Here is a 21208-nt window from a genome sequence, read left to right on the forward strand (position 1 = left end):
ATGGCTTATCAGCTAGAATCTATAATATTTTTCTCTCACAACAAATCATCTTCAGCTGGCTTTAATACCAGCCGAACAGGCCCATTGATTAAACCTGTCTGCCCATAGAAGCAAGGTCTGGTTAACCTGCATGAGTCCTAGGACATCATTATTTTATTTCCGTTTCACTGATGAACAAACACTAGAAAGAATGGGTAGATAAATGTTTCTCTTTTCTCTTTTCGCTCTCCCCTCTCCCCTTTGTTCCTCTCTCTAGTTTAGTGAAAGGGGGATAATCAAAGGCGATAGGTAGCTCAAGCTTGACAACAACTACATGTCATAGGCCAACAAGGTGAAACCCTTGCTATTTCGTTTTTGATAAAAAAAATTGGAATTGCTAATCAATATGCAACTGACGTACATGTAGAATGCCCACTCCCCCGCCTGCTGCCCTCCTCGGGTCATCCTCCCACGGTGATGGCATGGAATTCACTACCTCCGCCCCTGCCGCACTAACCTAGTGGAGCTCAAGCTCCCCCGCCCAAACTTGGCCCAATCAATGGTCTAACAAGTTACCCTCTTTGAATAACAATGAGTGTTTTGTTAGGACCATGCTTCGATTAACAATTGCTTTACCATTCACTTTTCTGATATAAAGTCATAATAATAGGTAATTTTCAATATGAATCTGATAACATCAATTTTATGTAATTGGGCATATGGAACCGTCCTTACGATTCATCAGTTACAAATTTCAAATTTAACACAAGGAACATGATATACATCACAATGAAATTGGGCAAGATGAATACGATACACATCGTGACAGAATTCGCTAGTGCAAGATCCAATTCATGCCCAGCTTGCCTCAAACACACGTTGATTATTGAAGCACAAGGGCCCACAAGCTTACCCTTATCTCGACTGTGAGTGCTACTCGTTCCCCAAATCTCTCGACCCATATACAAGCCTATGTCCGGTTAACCTGCATGAGTCTCAAGACACTATTATTTTATTTACTTTCACTTATGAACAAACACTAGAAAGTATGGGTGTGTTTAGTTCCATCCAAAATGCCAAATTTTTCATGGGGTGGGTGAGGGTTTTTTGGCTTTTTTTGGCCTCTTGAGGCCAAAATCCAAAATGGAGAATGGATACCTTTTTGCCAAAAATTTTGCATGGTGTTTAGTTCCATTCTGCAAAATGATGGGTCAAAACCCAAAATTTTTTGGGTGAAATGGGGAACTAAACACACCCTGAAGATCTTTAAGGACACACCACTTGTCGTCCCCTTTTTACATGACATAGGGTCGATCGATGAAGGCCCACTGGAAGATTTGTTCATATTGTTCAGCGGCATGGTCCCACGTGAAGTCTTTTGACATGCCCCGCTTCATGAGCCCTTCCCATGAAGACTTGTGTTCCCTGTATGTCGATATTGCAGTTTGCAATGTCTGCAAAACAAGGATCAAAATCCAATTATGAAATGTTCTGCCCCATAATACAGTAGAATAGTGGTTTAGTTTTACTGTTGCTGGGTAAAAAATATCACTGCAATCTGGTGATAAACAGTAAACAAACTGATCCTGAAACCACCTGTGCATAAACTCCCTATATTGCCCTTCAATTGTTTCATAAGAAACTTAACTTCTGTAACTGATACTCCCTCTAGTCAGGAAAACCTGACGTTTCAAACAGTTTATACTCCATGAATGTTAGGAGTACTTTGACCAGAGAAAAGTCAATATTATCTTAGATGCACTTTTGAATACAAATCTACTTATAAAAGTTTTATGCCCTAAACTTGCATATAATTTGAGTAATAGACTAATAGTTGGCCAAAATTTGTAAAATCTGTCTTTTCCCTTATCAAAATACTACTATCAGTCCTGGATGGAGGTATTACTAATTGCAGTTCAGTTTTGTTGTTGGAAATGACAGCTCCAGACCGGACAGAGTAATTTCCAGGCTTGGTTCGATAACATATTGGCCAAAGTAAAAGCAGAACTAATTAATACTCCATTTTAAAAATATATGATGTTTAGGACAGGCTAATAAGTTTGAACTCAATAGGTTGTCCGAAATGTCATATATTTATAAACAGAGGGAGTAATCACCTCATAAGCACATACCGGACATGTAAATTCACATCCTGCACCTGACACAAGTCAGTCTAGAACCAGGGGTGAATTTTCCGTATATGCTTCAGGCTTCGATTTCCCACTAATTCCAACTTGCCATAGATCAGTTGATGGGAGGTGCGGATACCCGGGTATACACCCATCACACAGGTTTTGAGTCCTCCTTGACTCAAATTTGGTTGCCTATTTATTATTATTTACAACACCACCTAGGCCTTGTAAAGTGGAGCTTATAGCAGCTTTTACTGCTCCCAGAAGCTCCAAAGACCAAAACTCCCCCAGGAGCCCAAGTCCTATAATATGCTGCTGCCAAAAGTTTAGTTTGTGATGAAGGCCAGAATCTAGAGGAGTTCTTTCTAGATTATTTTTCTTTTTAATAAAGTTCCCATATACCAACACAAGATAACAATAAAACTCATTTTACCATAAAACCAATTGCATGCTTTGTGCCTTTGTTATTAGAATTGGCTAGACGGTTTGTTAGCACAAAGTGAGTTCAGCAAAGTTTCATCCATAAATTATAAGGGTCATTGTAATCACATACTATGATCAACTATCAAGATCCTAAGTTCCTAACAGAATTAAAGTTTGCTGGAAACTTACCCACAACATGTTTTCCGTGGTTAGGGGTGCGAATGCCCACCTGCAAAATATGTGTATGCAGTAAAAATTGATCAGGAGTTCACTGATGAATGGAGCAAACTACTGCAATTACTGTAAGCATTCAATTGATTCCAGAATCCAGCTGAAAAGAGAGAGAGAGAGAGAAGGAACTGCAAATGTTTAAATGAAGCTTTACTTACCCCGTACCCTGTTCTCCATTCTCACCGAAAGGGTTTAAATTCTCCACAGTATCCTGTTCAACAAACATAATAGGTGAAAAAACATTCTACCTTGGTACTAATATAACAAGTCAGTATTATAGGATGGCTGTCTTACTCTAAGTCCCCCGGTTGCATGGACAACAGGAACTGTGCCATACTGCATAGCATATAGCTGATTCAGACCACAAGGTTCGAATCTGGATGGCATTAACAATATACTGCAGCTGCACAAAAAAGGAGAGATCAATATCCCAAGTATAAAACGTACTTATAAGATGTCAAGTGAGTTTTTAACAACATGCTGTTGCATACCCGGCAGTTATTCGGTGGGAAACTGGAACACTAAATCCAACCCATCCACGAAATTTATCCTTGAAGTTCGACTCTCTAGATCTCATCCAGTTTTTGAGCTCTGGGTCACCAGATCCAAGCATGACCTACATTAAATAAGAAGAAAAGTTTCATAGGTCAAAACACTCTAGTTGTAGGCTTCAAAAGGACAACTCAACTTCTAAATCCACTCCGAAGTTCGACCCATGCCATTCATCAGCCTTCAGTTGGAAGTGAAAAGCAAACACTTGTGAGAAGAATAAGGGCATGGCTCAAGTTCTCCAACTCACATCTACCAGTGAGCTACTTAAAAAAGAAGATGTGTGCGCATCCAAGAGTGCAAGAAGATGTTATTTAGTATTCCAAGAAGGAGAATGTTGGAGGCCAAAAAGAACCACGGTGCCTCTTTTTCATACAAGTTTCTTAAGCAAAGTACTAAATATTAGCACCATAAGTAAATAAACTGATATAAAAGGGCCAATTCCAGCAACGGTCCATAAACTTCTCCCACGTTCTCGTCTTTGTCCACAGAGTCTCAAATTGCACATTCGGCACCTCAAACTTTTGTCATGGTTTCCAGATAGGTCCAAATCAGCCCTGGCTTGCATGCCACCATGCTTGGCAGTCATGTGGGTCAAATCTGCATATATATTGCTTCGGTTCCACATTATAGTTTACTTTTCTATAACTTTGACCAAGTTTTTAGAAAAATATATTAACATCTATGAGTTCAAATAAATTCACTATCAAAACATATTTCATGAAGAGTTTAATGAAAGTAATTTGATATTATAGATGTCAGTGCATTTTTCTATAAACTTGGTCAAAGTTAGAGAGGTTTCACTTGGGAAGCTGGGATAAAACCAAAGTGAATTATATTTTGGAATGGAGGTGAAACAACCCCAATTTCCGCAAAGGGAAAACCACATAGTTGAAGTGTAATAAGACCGTGGTAGATCATATTACCCAAATTCCAGTCGATTATCACATCCATACAATGATATTATCAGAGTATAAATAGTGCGGAATTATATAATTTATTACATCGCCGCATTGGCGGAATCAAAAGTAGCATTCATTCAGAACAGCTTGAAGATAAGATCGCCAAACTCGAGCGTAGGCACGAACCCCTCAACCATCAAACTCCTCGGAGCTATACTCCTCAGCAGAACCTGTATGCCAAAATTTATCGGTACGATTTGTACTGGCCACTCCCAACCCTATGAGCATTGCTTTGTGGAAATTGGATGCAAGTTGGATATAGTCAAAAGGAACCTATAAGGCTGGGGTTTCCTATGTATTTTAGCATATCAAGTATATAACAGTATAGTCAAGTTTTAACACCATTCCCACACATATTCCACCCATTCCCATTCCAGAGCTAGGTTTTGATCCCGGGGATCGACATACCACCATCTCCATACCATACCATACCATACCATACCATACCATACCATACCATACCATACCATACCATACCATACCATACCATACCATACCATACCATACCATACCATACCATACCATACCATCGCTCAGTCGACAGGCCAACTCCCTCTCGGCACTGTCTCAAGGCCCATAGCCCCTGGCTACGATCGAACACTCACTCCCAGGGGGAGAAGAGAAGGACTCATCTCGCTATCTAGTTTAAGCGAAACCCAGGAAAGGTCCATTGCCGATGAGTCAGCATATGTATCGATCGATCAACCATACACTCTGCAGAGGTTTTACATAACCACAAGATCTGCCTTCCTCGCTGACCATCGTCAACTGGGTTGATTCCGGCCGCTTGCTAGCCTAGGATAATGCCACTCTACCATTCAGCCCTGGTACACCCCAAGTCTAGTCTGGGGTGGCTGAAACTGTGAGTCATGAGCGGGGTCCACAAGGTCTCTATAAAGTCTCGGAAGGGTGTGGGGGAAATCCTCCGCGCCCCGTACCTCCTTACACTATCCGCTATCAACCTAGCAGTAGTGGCAATATCCTACCAAGTAGTCCGGCCGTCCCGCACCATATAGGGCGAGTGGTACGTAAGACTTCCCGGTGAATCTGAGTACTAGTAAGTCCTTAGGGGTAACCAAGCCAGAATGTCTCCATCAGGTTTTTCATTTACCGTGCCACCACAGCACCTCCACCCTGGGCTCCTCCCATCATAGGTTCACACCCAGGGCCACCTCATATACCATTTATCCACCACAGGTATCCATTCCAGGGGTGCCCAGGTAGCACCCCACGGCAAGACTTGCCCTAGGCTCGTCGTATACTCCAACCTGGTCGACACAACCCTCACCCTCCACGCACCCAAGTCACACACGCAGCACTCTCCCCATAGTTCAATTATCACCAGTTTCCAACACGCATCAATGTAGTGTAAGCATAGTAGAAGTAATAAGCATTGAAATATAATAGCAAGCGTGTGACTAGCCTAACAGCAGGGTGAGCAGGGGTAAGGTTGCGTCAAGGTGAAGGCCATCAAGAAAGCATACTACCATGCAAGTCCTACCATAGTGTGATCATAACAACAAAGTAAAGCACTAGCATTTCTATTTTAGCCATGCGTAATAGGTGCTACGAGATTGGGTGGGATGTGGCACCTTCGGTGTAGTCGTCTCCATACTCCTCATGGTACTCACGATCCTCGTCCGTCTGGTTCTCCTCCGAGTCTGCAAACGATCGCATTATAGTCGCGTTAGCGACGTCTATAGAGTAGCACAAAGAAGCAATGAAAATTCAAAAGAGCCAAATGTGCTCAAACATGGGTTCATTGCGTAGAGCTTGCTTTTAGATGAATTTTGGTCTTGGTTTCATATTTTTCTGAGGTCGTATGATTTAGTTATGAATTTCCGAAGTTTAAATCATTTCTGAAAATGGAAAAAGGCTGAATTAATCCTGGGCTGACACGTGTCATGCTGTGGTTGGTCCACGTGGCTTGCTGACGTCAGCATCACGGTTCCGAGCTGACAGGTGGGGTCTAGCTGACGTCAGCATGATGTCATCAACGTCATCCACACCGACAGGTGAGGCCAAAGGCTATTGGATCACTGACAGGTGGGTCCGGTCAAAGTCAACGGCGGCCAACGGCGAGTCAACGGTCAACGGTCAATGGGCAACAAGCTGGGTCACTGACATGTGGGGCCTGGGCTGCTGACGTCAATAGCTGATGTCAGCGTGACGTTAGCATGACATCACCTCGGCTGTGCTGGCTTCTGACATGTGGGTCCCGCGTGACGTCATCATGACGTCAGCATCTGACGTGTGGGTCCAGAGTGTCCGTGTCACTGACATGTGGGACCAGGTCAACGGTCAACGTTGACCAGTCAACGGTAAATACGACCGGGTCTCAAACGGGCTTCGGGTTGGGCCGGTCTCGGCCGGGCCAGGCCGGACTCGTGGCATGCTGTGACGCAGCCACGTCATGGCCATGGGCCTCCACTGGGCCATGGTCCACGGCTCACGGTCCATGGTGGACAGATGTGCCGGTCTACGGTGGACCACGTCTTCTTCCGGTGAGCAGCGTCCACCCCTCTCTTCTCTGTCTGTGGTTCACGTGCACCGGGTTCATGCACGGGTGGCCAGCAAGGGGGTGTCCCCCTGTTTCTCCCATAGCGGTGCTCCTACCGGCGGTGAGCTCGCTGGTGAGCCTCTGTGGCAGTGTTGGTGTCCAATTGGGGAGGGGAAAGGCTTCCCCAGGCTACAGCGACTACGACGGTGGGGTCTAGGTGGCGGCTGGGGCTCACCGAGGCACTGGCCACGGTGAACGGCGGCTCAAGCTCCATCGGTGTGTGGGAATGGTGCGGTGCTGCGGCATAGGCCGATTCTGTGGTGTGTGTGGGTGACACAACGCTCCAACAGGCATGTTGGGCATGTCGAGGGGTCCTCTAGGGCCTCCGGTGGCTTTGGCCACGACGGCGGCTTCCCGAGCACGATGGCGGCGTCGATGAGGCAGCTACAACCCTAGAGAAGTGTCGCGGTGGGGGTGTGTAAGTTTCTACGGGTTCATGGGGCCACGGCGAGGATGTTCAGGCTCAAAGGCGGGGCTCGGATTCTCATGTGGCCGGTAGGGGCTTCTCGGCGGCCACGGCGGTCATGAAGACGACGGCGAGGCGCACGGGTGAACCACGGGGCTCCAACGGGGTGATCACGGTGCGGTCATGGACGTGTGCTTGGGTGCAAGTGTTCCCACGGACCGGAGATGGCCCTGGCCTTCGTGCTCCTAGGGTGGAGCGCCATGGCCGACGAGATGAGGTTCGGCGGTGGCGGGCAAAGAGAGACCGAAAGGGGGCTCACCGTGGGTGTTGTGGAAGAGGGGATAGCGGTGCAGTGAAGCGTTGCAGCCATGTAGCTCTAGAAGCCGTGCAGTGCAGCGTTGCCCGCGTCAGTGACAACAACGCCGGTGTCGTCTTTGGCTCTGATGACCTCCTCCTCCACGGCGGCTTCGGCGTTTTCTCCCCTTCCCTTTCTTCCCCTTCTCCCCCTTCTCTCTCGGTTCGGATGCGCTGTGGATGGCCACCAGGTGGCGGCGGGCGATGGGACGAGCGCTAGGGCTCCGAGGCTGGGGCTTTTATAGCCAAGCTCGGCCATGGAGCTCGATGATCGGCGGATGGAGGCCGAGAGGTGATCGAAGGCGCATGCTTGCATCCAATGGCGCGCGCGTGGTTGCGTGGGCACGGCGCAAAGGAGATAGGGGCATGCCCCGGGCGTGACCCCCTGGCCCGCCCCCTGCCAGTGCTGTCGGTGTTTGGTCGCGCGGTGGTTGAGCACGGCGTGGGGAAGAAGAACAGTAGGGCTGACATGCGGGGTCCAGCAGGCAGCGGCTGCAAGCGAAGGCGGGGAGATGCGTGGGCGTGGGCGATGTGTGGCTGACACATGGGGTCGAGTGGTAGCGGCAGCTAGCGAAGGTAGCAGGGCACGCGGGCGACGTGCTGGGCCATGAGCTGGGCTGTTGCGCGCGAGTTGGGGCCGACCTGCTACTACGCGCGCATGGGCTAGTGGAGAAGAGATGTGAAGGGCTAGGCCGGTTGGGCTGGTTGGCGCAGGCCGAGCCTGTGAGGCCTTCTTCTTCTTTTCTTCTTTCTTTTTTTCATTTCTTCTCCGTTGTTTGATTTCAAATTTGGTTTAGTATTTGAATTCAAAACTGAGGTAACTTATTCGTTGGAGTTTTGGGAATTTTGTTTAATAATAACTTTATGGTTTATTACTTTAATGGATTTGTTAAGCATAACATAAAGCAAATGGAAGTCCAAATCACAACTTGAATTAACAATGTATGTAACATTTTATTTGTTAGAAATTAAATAACATAATCAACAAATGGCATGCCATGCTTATGTGTTGTCTTGATTGGGTCAGACCTAATGCATCCCTTAGGTTGGGTGTCTATACATGACACTCATCATCACATGAGAGTTCTTGAGAATTTTTTTTTGTAGTTGGTATTTTTGGTGTATGGATTTTTTGGTTGTTACAGTCCTACCCCCTTAACAAAATCTTGTCCCCGAGATTAAAGTGTAACGCACTCTTCGAAGAGGTAGGGATATCATAGGCGGAGGTCAGACTCTTTTTCCCATGTTGCTTCTCTCTCTGTGTGATTACTCCATTGGATCTTGCACATAGGAATAGTCTTGCTTTGGGTCTCTTTGGTATCTCTGCCCAGAATTCTGATAGGGTGTTCTTTATACTCAAGTGTATCTTGAATGTCAAGTGTATCAGTTGGAACTACTTCATCAGGCACTCTCAAACACTTGCGTAGATGTGAGACATGGAATACGGGATGTACACCCACCAGTTCCTCAGGTAGCCTAAGTTTGTAAGCAAGCTTTCCAATCCTCTTGCAAATCTTGTATGGGCCAACAAATCTAGGGGCAAGCTTTCCTTTCACATGGAATCTGACAGTCCCACATAGCGGGGATACCTTGAGATAGACGAAGTCCCCCACATTGAACTCAAGTTCTCTTCTCCTTTTGTCAGCATAGCTCTTGTATCGACTTTGAGCAATTCTCAAATTCTCTTTTACTTGAGCAACTCCTTCTGCATCTTGAATCTTAGCGGAATCAAAGAACGATCTTTCTCCTAGTTGAGACCACATCAAAGGTGTTTTACAAGGTCTACCATATAGAGCTTCAACGGCGACATCTTGATACTGGCTTGGTAGCTGTTGTTGTAAGAGAACTCTGCATAGGGTAAGCATTTCTCCCAATTAGAGCCATAGTTCAGTACACTAGCACGAAGCATGTCTTCTAAGATCTGATTTACTCGTTCTATCTATCCATCTATCTGTGGGTGGTAAGAGGTACTGAAATCAAGTTTGGTTCCAATGGACTTGTGCAGAGCTTCTCAGAATCGGGACACAAATTGAGGACCACGATCAGATACAATACTAGAGGGAGCTCCATGCAGTCTGAGAATATGCTCAATATATAGACCCATTAATTTTTCTGCGTTGGTCTTGGTCTTCACTGGTACAAAATGAGCAATCTTGGTCAAACGATCAACAATCACCCAGATAGAATCATTGCCTTTCTATGAACGAAGCAATCCAACTATGAAATCCATGGATATGCTCTCCCATTTCCACTCGGGAACGTCAAGAGGCTTTAGCAATCCTGCAGGCCTTTGATGTTTAGCCTTGACTCTATTATAGGTGTCACATCGTGCCACATGTCCTGCAATGTCCATCTTCATGCCTTTCCACCAAAAGTGTTTCTTCAAGTCTTGATACATCTTTGAATTCCCAGGGTGTATACAGTACTTAGAATCATGGGCTTCTGACAGAATTTCCTCTCGTGCAAACTTGGATGATATGTATGAACAAGTTGCTCCAGAGTCGAATAGAACTGATGTAGTGTTACCATTAACTAAAAACATACCATACACGACGTCAGGGGCAGCTTGTGCTTCCTCGGTGTCCAGATGGTTGAGACGTCCACGAGTAGCAGATCCCTTGAGCTGAGACTGCTGAGTAGCTGAGTTCTAAGGGCATTCAGCGGCCTTGTGACCTGGTTGGCCACAAGCAAAGCAGGTGAAAGGCGTACTGCCCGTATGGGTTGGCGCGGGTGCCTTCCAGTTTCCAGTGCCTGGTGCGGAGCGGTTCTGTGCTGGGCGTTCATTCACTGAGCGGGGACGGTTGAAACGGTCCTGAGCATAATGGTCCCGGGTGTAACGATCCTGAGCAGGGTGGGAGTATTTGGCGGTGTAGCCTCCACTACCCCTACTCGATCTAGGGTTGTCATCCCTGTTGTGGTGAGAGCGTTCCCTAGATGGTGCATCTCTGTGGAACCTCTTGCGATCACGACCGCGGAGAGACTCCTCAGGCTTATGCTTCCTCTCCCTGTATCTTCTCCAGCTTCAGCATGGTCCTTCTCAATCTGGATGCAGCGATCCACCAGAGCACGCAACATGTTACTCTCAATACCGCCAAACTTCAGCTTGATGTGCAGGTTAAGTCCCTTGCGATAATAGTATAGCTTCTCCTTCTCAGAGTTTACAACATAGGGAGGTGCATAGCGAAGAAGATTGGTGAAATGAGTAGTGTACTCAGTCACCCTGTCCTTTCCCATCTTGATGTTGTGGAACTCCTCAGCTTTGGCCTCCATGACACCCTTGGGAATGTGATACTCAGTGAATGCTTTGGCGAACTCATCCCACGAGATGTTGGCAGGGTCCTCATGGGAATCACTAAAACTATCCCACCAGGCGCGTGCTGCACCTATGAGCTGGTGTGTGGTAGCTCCAACACACTCATCATCGGTGAAAGTAGTGAGGTCAAGCTTCTTCTCCATTTCCTTGAGCCAGTCATCGGCTACAAGTGGGTCAGGGTCGGGGCCATCATAGGTAGGTGGCCTTAGCTTCAGGAATCCCTCTAGCTTCCTTTGGAAGTCATTCTGCTGACCTCCCTAGCGACGGTTTGCTCCTTCAACAAGAGCTGCAAGAAGCTGGGTCTGCTGCACCATCACTTCTGCCAGGTTTGGTGGTGGTGGTGGTGGTGGAGGAATGTTCTCCTTAGGCAGCGGAGTATTCTCTAGGTGGAAGGGTATCCCTCCACGTCCATGGCCACAGCCACGGCCACAGTTGTTGCCACCACATCCCCCATTTGGTTCAACTGGTTCAGGGGTGGGCGCACGTCCACGGTTCATTAGGCGATTAGATCAGCGGTGCGGCATCTGCAACACGGATCATAGAGAATTTAGTGCTTGTGCCATTAGTGCTTATAATTTCACATGATTACATGATTTTGATGATTTAAAGAAAAACATTTATGCTATCCAACACTCATTACAAAGAAGCAATAAGATTCATAAAGATGCAATAAGATCCGAAACATTCATTACATGGGTTTTATTACATAGCATCATCTCCAGTAGCTACACTTAAAGACGTGCGAGAATCGTTCTACGCATAGTGTCTCATAATACATCTCCGAAGGGGTACATCATGGGGTACAACTTACGGAAGCTACTGATGTGACTCATGACCACGCAGGGTCATTCTACTCTAACTCGTATACCGTAGCTGTGATACGACTGTTCTCGATCTCGATCTCCTCGACAAACTTGTGAAGTTGGGACACGTACTTTAAGGCCTCATGAGCTCCTCAGTAGGCTTGGCTCCAGGTAGGGTAGGGCAGGCATCTAGGTTGAGGCGAGTCGGGGCTAACTCAAACTCCTCTATTCTAGGCTTCGTCTTGCTACAAATCTCCTTGGGTAGCTGATCCCACATACCCTTCATCTCCCTAAGGCACTTCCTATCTGACTTCTACCAGGCCTATCGAGCCCTCTCACATTTGTCCTGTAGGTACTCGTTCTGCCTGAGTGCCTTGATTAGGTGACCCTAGTTGCGAACGGCCTTCTTTCTGAACTCTTCTAGATCTTGAGTCATGGTCTTGTTTCGAGACTGGATCTTCAACATGTCAATCCCCTTGGATCTCTCTCTGTCTCCTCTACGGTTGAACTCAGCCTTCTTGTCATCCAACTCTCTCTGCAACTCCAAGACCTTACTGTCGAGGTAGCAGTTCCTATTGCCTAGGTCGGTGGCTTTGTCCTGTAAGTCGTCAACCTCGGCTCTGTGGATTTCTTCACGGCGGTTGAGCTCATCCTGCAGCTTGGCAACTGTCTCAAGTAGACTAGCTCGCTCCTGTGCTCTCTACGAATCTCGCTCCTGGTACTCCCACCGGAGGGCCTGGTCCTGACGTCTCCTCTACTCCAGCTGGGTCACGTACCTGTCCTGCTCTAGTAGGTGGATAGCTGAGACACGAAAGCATCTATCCTCCTCAGCAAGGATAACTCTGCCGGCTATGAAACTCTACTCACTAGGGGTAAGGCTGAGGTCGAGGGCCTAGGGAAGTAGATGGAACTCTGTCGCCTTCAAGTGCTCGTAGTGGTCCCTCATCACTCTACGAAGTGCCTTGTGCGAGATAGCTCGTAGTCCCTCCTCGACGATGTCCTCTATAGTCAACTCGGTGGAAGCTGGGACAGAAGGTAAGGTAGTGCTAGCTGGGAACTCGACTGAGGTGACAATCGGTCCTTCGATTCCTCCTTCCTGAGCTGGCTTCCCGGTGCAGGTGACCTTGACAAGCTCGTCGGGGACACCTAACATGATGAGAACTCGGTAGAGGATCTGTGCAAAACCCCCGAGCTCACGTAAGTCGAAGGTAAGATTGGCGTGGTCCAGAGGTAGTGGTCCTAGAGGCGGCCAGTTGACGTTCGTTGCCATCTGCATTTTTTAAGGAACAGGTGTTAGCAGGTCAATAAATAGATAAGCCATGCATAAAAGTAAATGCAGGGTCGGTATATAACCAAAAGAAGGGCTGTTCACGTCCTATTCTATCGTCCATTTCTAAGGGTTTTGTCCTATGGTCAAGTCTGGCTCTGATACCAACTGAAACAACCCCAATTTCCGTAAAGGGAAAACCACAGAGTTGAAGTGTAATAAGACCATGGTAGATCATATTATCCAAATTCCAGTCGATTATCACATCCATACAACGATATTATCAGAGTACAAATAGTGCGGAATTATATAATTTATTACATCGCCGCATTGGCGGAATCAAAAGTAGCATTAATTCAGAACAGCTTGAAGATAAGATCGCCAAACTCGAGCGTAGGCACGAACCCCTCAACCGTCAAACTCCTCGGAGCTATACTCCTCAGCAGAACCTGTATGCCAAAATTTATCAGTACAATTTGTACTGGCCACTCCCAACCCTATGAGCATTGCTTTGTGGAAATATGATGCAAGTTGGATATAGTCAAAAGGAACCTATAAGGCTGGGGTTTCCTATGTATTTTAGCATATCAAGTATATAACAGTATAGTCAAGTTTTAACACCATTCCCACACATATTCCACCCATTCCCATTCCAGAGCCAGGTTTCGATCCCGGGGATCGACATACCACCATCTCCACACCATCACCATACCATACCATACCATCGCTCAGTCGACAGGCCAACTCCCTCTCGGCACTGTCTCAAGGCCCGTAGCCCCTGGCTACGACCGAACACTCACTCCTAGGGGGAGAAGAGAAGGACTCATCTCGCTATCTAGTTTAAGCGAAACCCAGGAAAGGTCCATTGCTGATGAGTCGGCATATGTATCGATCGATCAACCATACACTCTGCAGAATTTTTACATAACCACAAGATCCGCCTTCCTCGCTGACTGTCGTCAACTAGGTTGATTCCGGCCGCTTGCTAGCCTAGGATAATGCCACTCTACCATTCAGCCCTGGTACACCCCAAGTCTAGTCTGGGGTGGCTGAAACTGTGAGTCATGAGCCGGGTCCACAAGGTCTCCATAAAGTCTCGGAAGGGTGTGGGGGAAATCCTCCGCGCCCCATACCTCCTTACACTATCCGCTATCAACCTAGCAGTAGTGGCAATATCCTACCAAGTAGTCCGGCCGTCCCGCACCATATAGGGCGAGTGGTACGTAAGGCTTCCCGGTGAATCTGAGTACTAGTAAGTCCTTAGGGGTGACCAAGCCAGAATGTCTCCATCAGGGTTTCCATTTACCGTGCCACCACAGCACCTCCACCCTAGGCTCCTCCGATCATAGGTTCACACCTAGGGCCACCTCATATACCATTTACCCACCACAGGTATCCATTCTAGGGGTGCCCAGGTAGCACCCCATGGCAAGACTTGCCCTAGGCCCGTCGTATACTCCAACCTGGTCGACACAACCCTCACCCTCCACACACCCAAGTCACACACGCAGCACTCCCCCCATAGTTCAATTATCACCAGTTTCCAACACGCATCAATGTAGTGTAAGCGTAGTAGAAGTAATAAGCATTGAAATATAATAGCAAGCGTGTGACTAGCCTAACAGCAGGGTGAGTAGGGGTAAGGTTGCGTCAAGGTGAAAGCCATCAAGAAAGCATACTACCATGCAAGTCCTACCATAGTGTGATCATAACAATAAAGTAAAGCACTAATATTTCTATTTTAGCCATGCGTAATAGGTGCTATGAGATTGGGTGGGATGTGGCACCTTCGGTGTAGTCGTCTCCGTACTCCTCACGGTACTCACGATCCTCATCCATCCGGTTCTCCTCCGAGTCTGCAAACGATCGCATTATAGTCGTGTTAGCGACGTCTATAGAGTAGCACAAAGAAGCAATGAAAATTCAAAAGAGTCAAATGCACTCAAACATGGGTTCATTGCGTAGAGCTTGATTTTAGATGAATTTTGGTCCTGGTTTCATATTTTTCTGAGGTCGTATGATTTAGTTATGAATTTCTGAAGTTTAAATCATTTGTGAAAATGGAAAAAGGCTGAATTAATCCTGGGCTGACACGTGTCATGCTGTGGTTGATCCACGTGGCTTGATCACGATTCCGAGCTGACAGATGGGGTCCAGCTGACGTCAGCATGATGTCATCAACGTCATCCACACCGATAGGTGGGGCCAAAGGCTATTGGGTCACTGATAGGTGGGTCCGGTCAAAGTCAACGTCGGCCAACAGTGAGTCAACGGTCAACGCAATGGTCAATAGGCAGGGTCACTGACATGTGGGGCCTGGGCTGCTGACGTCAGCAGCTGATGTCAGCGTGACGTCAGCATGACATCACCTCGGCTGTGCTGGCTTCTGACATGTGGGTCCCGCATGACGTCAACATGACATTAGCATCTGACGTGTGGGTCCAGAGTGTCCGTGTCACTGACATGTGGGGCCAGGTCAACGGTCAATGTTGACCAGTCAACGGTAAATACGGCCGGGTCTCAAATGGGCTTCGGGTTGGGCCGGTCTTGGCCGGGCCGGGCCAGACACGTGGCATGCTGTGACGCAGCCACATCACGGCCATGGGCCTCCACTGGGCCATGGTCCATGGCTCACGGTCCACGGTGGACAGATGCGCCGGTCTACGGTGGACCGCGTCTTCTTCCAGTGAGCCGCGTCCACCCCCTCTCTTCTCTGTCTGTGGTTCACGTGCACCGGGTTCATGCATGGGTGGCCAGCAAGGGGGGGGGGTGTCCCCCTGTTTCTCCCACGGCAGTGCTCCTGCCGGCGGTGAGCTCGCTGGTGAGCCTCCGTGGCGGTGTTGGTGTCCAATTGGGGAGGGGAAAGGCTTCCCCAGGCTACGGCGACTGCGACGGTGGGGTCTAGGTGGTGGTCGGGGCTCACCGAGGCGCTGGCCACGGTGAACGGCGGTTCAAGCTCCACCGGCGTGCGGGAATGGCGCAGTGCTACGGCATAGGCCAATTCTGTGGTGCGCGTGGGCGACACAATGCTCCAACGGGCATGTTGGGCATGTCGAGGGGTCCTCCAGGGCCTCCGGTGGCTTTGGCCACGGCAGCAGCTTCCTGAGCACGACGGCGGCGTCGATGAGGCAGCTACGACCCGGGAGAAGTGTCGCGGTGGGGGCGTGTAAGTTTCTACGGGTTCGTGGGGCCACGGCGAGGACGTTCAGGCTCAAAGGCGGGGCTCGGATTCTCATGTGGCCGATAGGGGCTTCTCGGCGGCCACGGCGGTCATGAAGACGACGGCGAGGTGCACGGGTGAACCACGGGGCTCCAACGGGGTGATCACGGTGCGGTCACGGATGTGTGCGTGGGTGCAAGTGTTCCCACGGACCGGAGACGGCCCTGGCCTTCGCGCTCCCGAGGTGGAGCGCCATGGCCGACGAGATGAGGTTCGGCGGCGGCGGGCAAAGAGAGACCGAAAGGGGGCTCACCGTGGGTGTTGTGGAAGAGGGGATAGCGGTGCAGTGAAGCGTTGCAGCCGTGTAGCTCCGAAAGCCATGCAATGCAGCGTTGCCCGCGTCAGTGACGACAACACCGGCGTCGTCTTCGGCTCCGACGACCTCCTCCTTCGCGGCGGCTTCGGCGTTTTCTCCCCTTCCCTTTCTTCCCCTTCTCCCCCTTCTCTCTCGGTTCGGATGCGCTGTGGACGGCCACCAGGTGGCGGCGGGCGACGGGACGAGCGCTAGGGCTCCAGGGCTGGGGCTTTTATAGCCGAGCTCGGCCATGGAGCTTGGTGATCGGCGGATGGAGGCCGAGAGGTGATCGAAGGCGCACGCTTGCATCCAACGACACGCGCGTGATTGCGTGGGCGTGGCGCAAAGGAGACAGGGGCATGCCTCGGGCGTGACCCCCTGGCCCACCCCCTGCCAGTGCTGTCGGCGTTTGGTCGCGCGGTGGTTGAGCACGGCGTGGGGAAGAAGAACAGTAGGGCTGACATGCGGGGTCCAGCGGGCAGCGGCTGCAAGCGGAGGCGGGGAGACGCGTGGGCGTGGGCGACGTGCGGCTGACACATGGGGTCAAGTGGCAGCGGCAGCTGGCGAAGGCAGCAGGGCGCGCGGGCGACGCGCTGGGCCGCGAGCTGGGCTGTTGCGCGCGAGTTGGGGCCGGCCTGCTACTACGCGCGCGTGGGCCAGCAGAGAGGAGATGTGAAGGGCTAGGTCGGTTGGGCTGGTTGGCGCAGGCCGAGCCTGCGAGGCCTTCTTCTTCTTTTCTTCTTTCTTTTTTTCATTTCTTCTCCATTGTTTGATTTCAAATTTGGTTTAATATTTGAATTCAAAACTGAGGTAACTTATTCGTTGGAGTTTAGGGAATTTTGTTTAATAATAACTTTATGGTTTATTACTTTAATGGATTTGTTAAGCATAACATAAAGCAAATGGAAGTCCAAATCACAACTTGAATTAACAATGTATGTAACACTTTATTTGTTAGAAATTAAATAACATAATCAACAAATGGCATGCCATGCTTATGTGTTGTCTTGGTTGGGTCAGACCTAATGCATCCCTTAGGTTGGGTTTCTATACATGACACTCATCATCACATGGGAGTTCTTGAGAAAAAAAAAATTTGTAGTTGGTATTTTTGGTGTGTGGATTTTTGGGTTGTTACAGGAGGAAGCAGTATTTACTTGTTGACTACTTCACAAATATTGTTTAATAGATAGTCACATTAAGGAATTCCCTGAAAATGCTCTAAACCAAGAATTATTAGGGGGACAGCTTCTCTAACCAATCATATGCACTAGAGTCGAGGATTCCACTGGGTGCACGGTGGCATACTAAATGCTATATAGGCAGTTGAGGCTGATTTGGACATGTTTGGACCTACCTGAAAACCAGGGACAAGTTTAAGATATCAAATATATTATTCCAGAGATTTTGTATGTGGATAAGAATCTGGGACAAGTTTAGGGATCGCTAATGAAATTCCTCTCATCAGGATTAAGCAAGTTTCTCTTAGCATTTCAGGCTCTATGTTTAGCCAACCCCTTACGCCAGAGCAGCGGCAGCTCCACATCTCCACGTGGTAGCCCATTGAGAACCAATGTGAACAGCTCCTACAAGCAAGTATATTCAAGCTACTACAGTAGCACTGGGCAGCTACGCGCCTATGCCAACTAATAAAAGTGGTTAAGAATCAAGAAAAAGAAATAAAGAATGAGAAGGGCTGGAACTGGAGAAAGCGATTTAATCTAAGGACATTAGGAAAGTTAAGAAATCCTCTTAAAACTTGCAGACACATGTTAATAAAGAGTGATAGATTTGCACCTCAAATACTGATTTAATTCCACCTGTAACTAGATCACACAAAAAAACCACCTGTAACTCGTCCAAGTTGAAACTTGAAAGTAACAACCACATCTCGTATCTGTAATAACTGTCATACTACCAAATCTGATGTGCTGTACTATACTATCCCCAATATATTTGCACGCTTTGCCAAGCCCTGGTAGAGGCAGGATGTGTCACAAGTAGAGTTACATCTGGGAGGTGCATGGCAACCAAGCTGAGATGAGAAAAGTGCATAGATGAGAAAACTATTTTGATATATTGATCTACCCAGTACTAGCTTTCTGGCCCTACTTTGAGTTAGAGGTGTTGCCAAAGAAGGCTGCTAAGTGGTAACTAAGTCAACCTGGACTGAAAGTACACACCCTCTTCTGAACCTTAACATGTTGCTCAGTAGCTAACACAGCTCAGAATCCTAGTTGATTTCTAAAGATAAGAAACCTGTCTTCACAGCTGCTGGTGCACCTCACCAGCTCCACAGTTATCCTGAACCTTTTCCCCCACATGATGGTTTTAACTCACTTTACAGCTTACAATAATGGAGAAGAATCAGGACTTACAAATTGAACGTCGTCCCACATAAGATGAGGTATGATAAGTTGAATGAGATCAATGCCTTTCTGATAATCCAATCTTCCAATAAAGCCAATCTGTAAATTAAGTTAATAAATTGATCCGTATTATTTCTTTCAAATAAAAAATTCATGTCTAAAGCATCAATATCTAACCAGAGAACTGTCAATGCACTTTTACATTTGTCCTAAATCCATATTATTTCTTTCAAATAAAAATTTCAGGCCTTATAGGTAAACCCAGCTCCTTCTGCAATGCACTTTTACATTTGGCCTAAACCAACAATATCAGATAAAAAGGATAAGTGAAAGAAATGAGAAACAAAGAATAAACATAGGAGGCAATCATCCTAATGGATATACAGATGCTTTAGAGAACTGTCAGCGCACTTTTCCAGAGAGGTCATCAACAGAATAATGACAAGGGATACATTTGTCCGTGGCAGGGTTCCAATCATTAATGTCTATTCCATTTACAATTCCTGCAGTATAGAGGCATATTGAATTAACTTTTATCATCTGACTTGCTTGTTTTCATGAAGTAGTTGAAGAACAGAGCAAATTAAAATGAATATGGCTACCATTTAATACACTCTTTCTGGAGCTTAAGAGCTCATTGAGGCCCTGTCCACCTTCAGCAGTTGTGACCTCCCATGAATAACCCTAGAAATTAAACATAAAATGAAGAGAGAAGACAAGCAACACCTAAATTGAAGGGAGAATAGCTTTTAAAAGATCAAAGAAAAATGACATATGTAATATCACCTTACTGACAGTCACGATTCGATCTGCTGTCACAACTGCACCTTTCAAAAAATTAACTGCCTCACCCTTGTCAAGGGCATGCCTCCTTGCCCATTCAGGGAATACCCACTCCAGAGCTCCATACCATTCAGGTGGCAACCCAAGGTCAGGATATGTGCTTGCAGGCTCTACACCCTACCACAATGAGATAACATATGGTTTGAGTAAACTGTGCTGCCAAGCTATGTATAGACAACACAAAATGATGAGCTCAAACCTGATGTGCTAAATTATGTATTACAAGAATGCTGCGGGAGTCTTTATAAACACCATATGGTCTATATTTCGCAGCAAGAAGGCTGAAACAAACAAAATCAAGGTTAGGATGAAACGGATTACATAATGAAAACTAATTTAGCATTGTGAAACCAAAGCAAGGAAACAATAAAGAGTACATGTCTAAAATTGCACTTCAATTCAAAGTAAAACAGCTGACTGACAGCGAGCAGCAAACCATGTGAAACACGTCAAAATAAAGAAGTATTATCTAAACAGCTAAATCATATTCATGACAAACAATAAGATGAAGCTCATTAGTCCATTAACCTCTAATTGCACTAATGTGTCCCAACTCGTAAGACACCTACATCATGCCCGCTTGATCATCACACTTATGTACTAACTGTCAAAACATAAGTAAAAGCACAACATGCACAGCCACAAAGACCATGCCAGCAAGGGACATCAAATCTAAGAACAGACCACTGATGCAGGACCATACCATTATTAAAGCAGCATAGTACAGCTACCTAACTTTTTTAAAGCGGTAAAACAGGGAAGAGAATGAAAATATACAGTAATTTTCACGAACACGCAGGAGAGCTACGTATCATTATATTAAGAAGAAGAAAATATACAGTAATCACAATGTTGATTTCTTCAAAGAACATACATTGTGAAAGAAATAACACAAGATTGCATTGCAAACAGACTGAGTCCACAACAGCAATTGTTGTGCGAAACACCTATCCTTACATCTATAACAGATAAAAGGTTAGAAGTAAAACCATGCTGATACCCAGAACATGGGAAATACCATCTGTAGTAATACCAAGGAATATTCTTGGAGTGGTGAAATCAAGTTAAAAGAAAACTCAAATAACATATCTGAACTACAAACTGCTGTTTGAGATGTAGAAATACAGATATGTATTTGGCAAAGCTAGTCCAGCAACACTGGGTACTGTCAAGTATATGTCCTGTGTCTTATCTCTAGTCTTTACATACACATACTTATGTATACAATAGGCACCTGGGCCATGGACCTTATGGGCCAGACTAGAGCTATGTACTATATACTTGACAGGTACTGTCGGTACAGAAAGTGACCAACTAGTGAATATTTGTAGTTTTGTTGTACGTTATGATCGGAGATGGCCTAGCACTCAATGACACAGGATTTATACTGGTTCAGGCAACGTGCCCCACGTCCAGTCGGGGTCGGTCGGTGACTTTATTCCTGAGCCCAGGTGCTCGAAGTTTGCAGTGGGGTTACAAACGAGAAGGAGAAAGATGGGGTG

At 47.1% G+C, this 21208-nt stretch overlaps 1 protein-coding gene across 1 annotated transcript; it reads right to left on the minus strand.

The window, feature by feature from the left end:
• Nucleotides 1-1272: 1272 nt before the first annotated feature.
• LOC136523507 (soluble starch synthase 1, chloroplastic/amyloplastic-like) lies at nucleotides 1273-20949 on the minus strand. The gene is made up of 12 exons (XM_066517171.1): nucleotides 20941-20949; nucleotides 19906-20037; nucleotides 19650-19823; nucleotides 19466-19547; nucleotides 19275-19366; nucleotides 19096-19158; nucleotides 18873-18962; nucleotides 3257-3381; nucleotides 3060-3168; nucleotides 2924-2976; nucleotides 2724-2763; nucleotides 1273-1433 (listed from the first exon to the last, which is right to left on the minus strand). The coding sequence occupies exons 1-12, from the start codon at nucleotides 20947-20949 to the stop codon at nucleotides 1275-1277; spliced, it is 1128 nt and encodes a 375-aa protein (XP_066373268.1). The 3' UTR covers nucleotides 1273-1274.
• Nucleotides 20950-21208: the final 259 nt, after the last annotated feature.

The sequence above is a fragment of the Miscanthus floridulus genome, chromosome 18 (genome assembly GCF_019320115.1).
Source record: "Miscanthus floridulus cultivar M001 chromosome 18, ASM1932011v1, whole genome shotgun sequence".
Lineage (NCBI taxonomy): Eukaryota > Viridiplantae > Streptophyta > Magnoliopsida > Poales > Poaceae > Miscanthus > Miscanthus floridulus.

Excerpts from the sequence above, each read along its gene's own strand:
- LOC136523507 (XM_066517171.1), bottom strand. Across the intron at positions 19,548-19,649 it reads GAATCGTGACTGTCAGTAAG|GGTTATTCATGGGAGGTCAC; the intron begins GTGATATTACAT and ends TTTAATTTCTAG. Across the intron at positions 19,367-19,465 it reads CAGAAAGAGTGTATTAAATG|GAATTGTAAATGGAATAGAC; the intron begins GTAGCCATATTC and ends TCTATACTGCAG.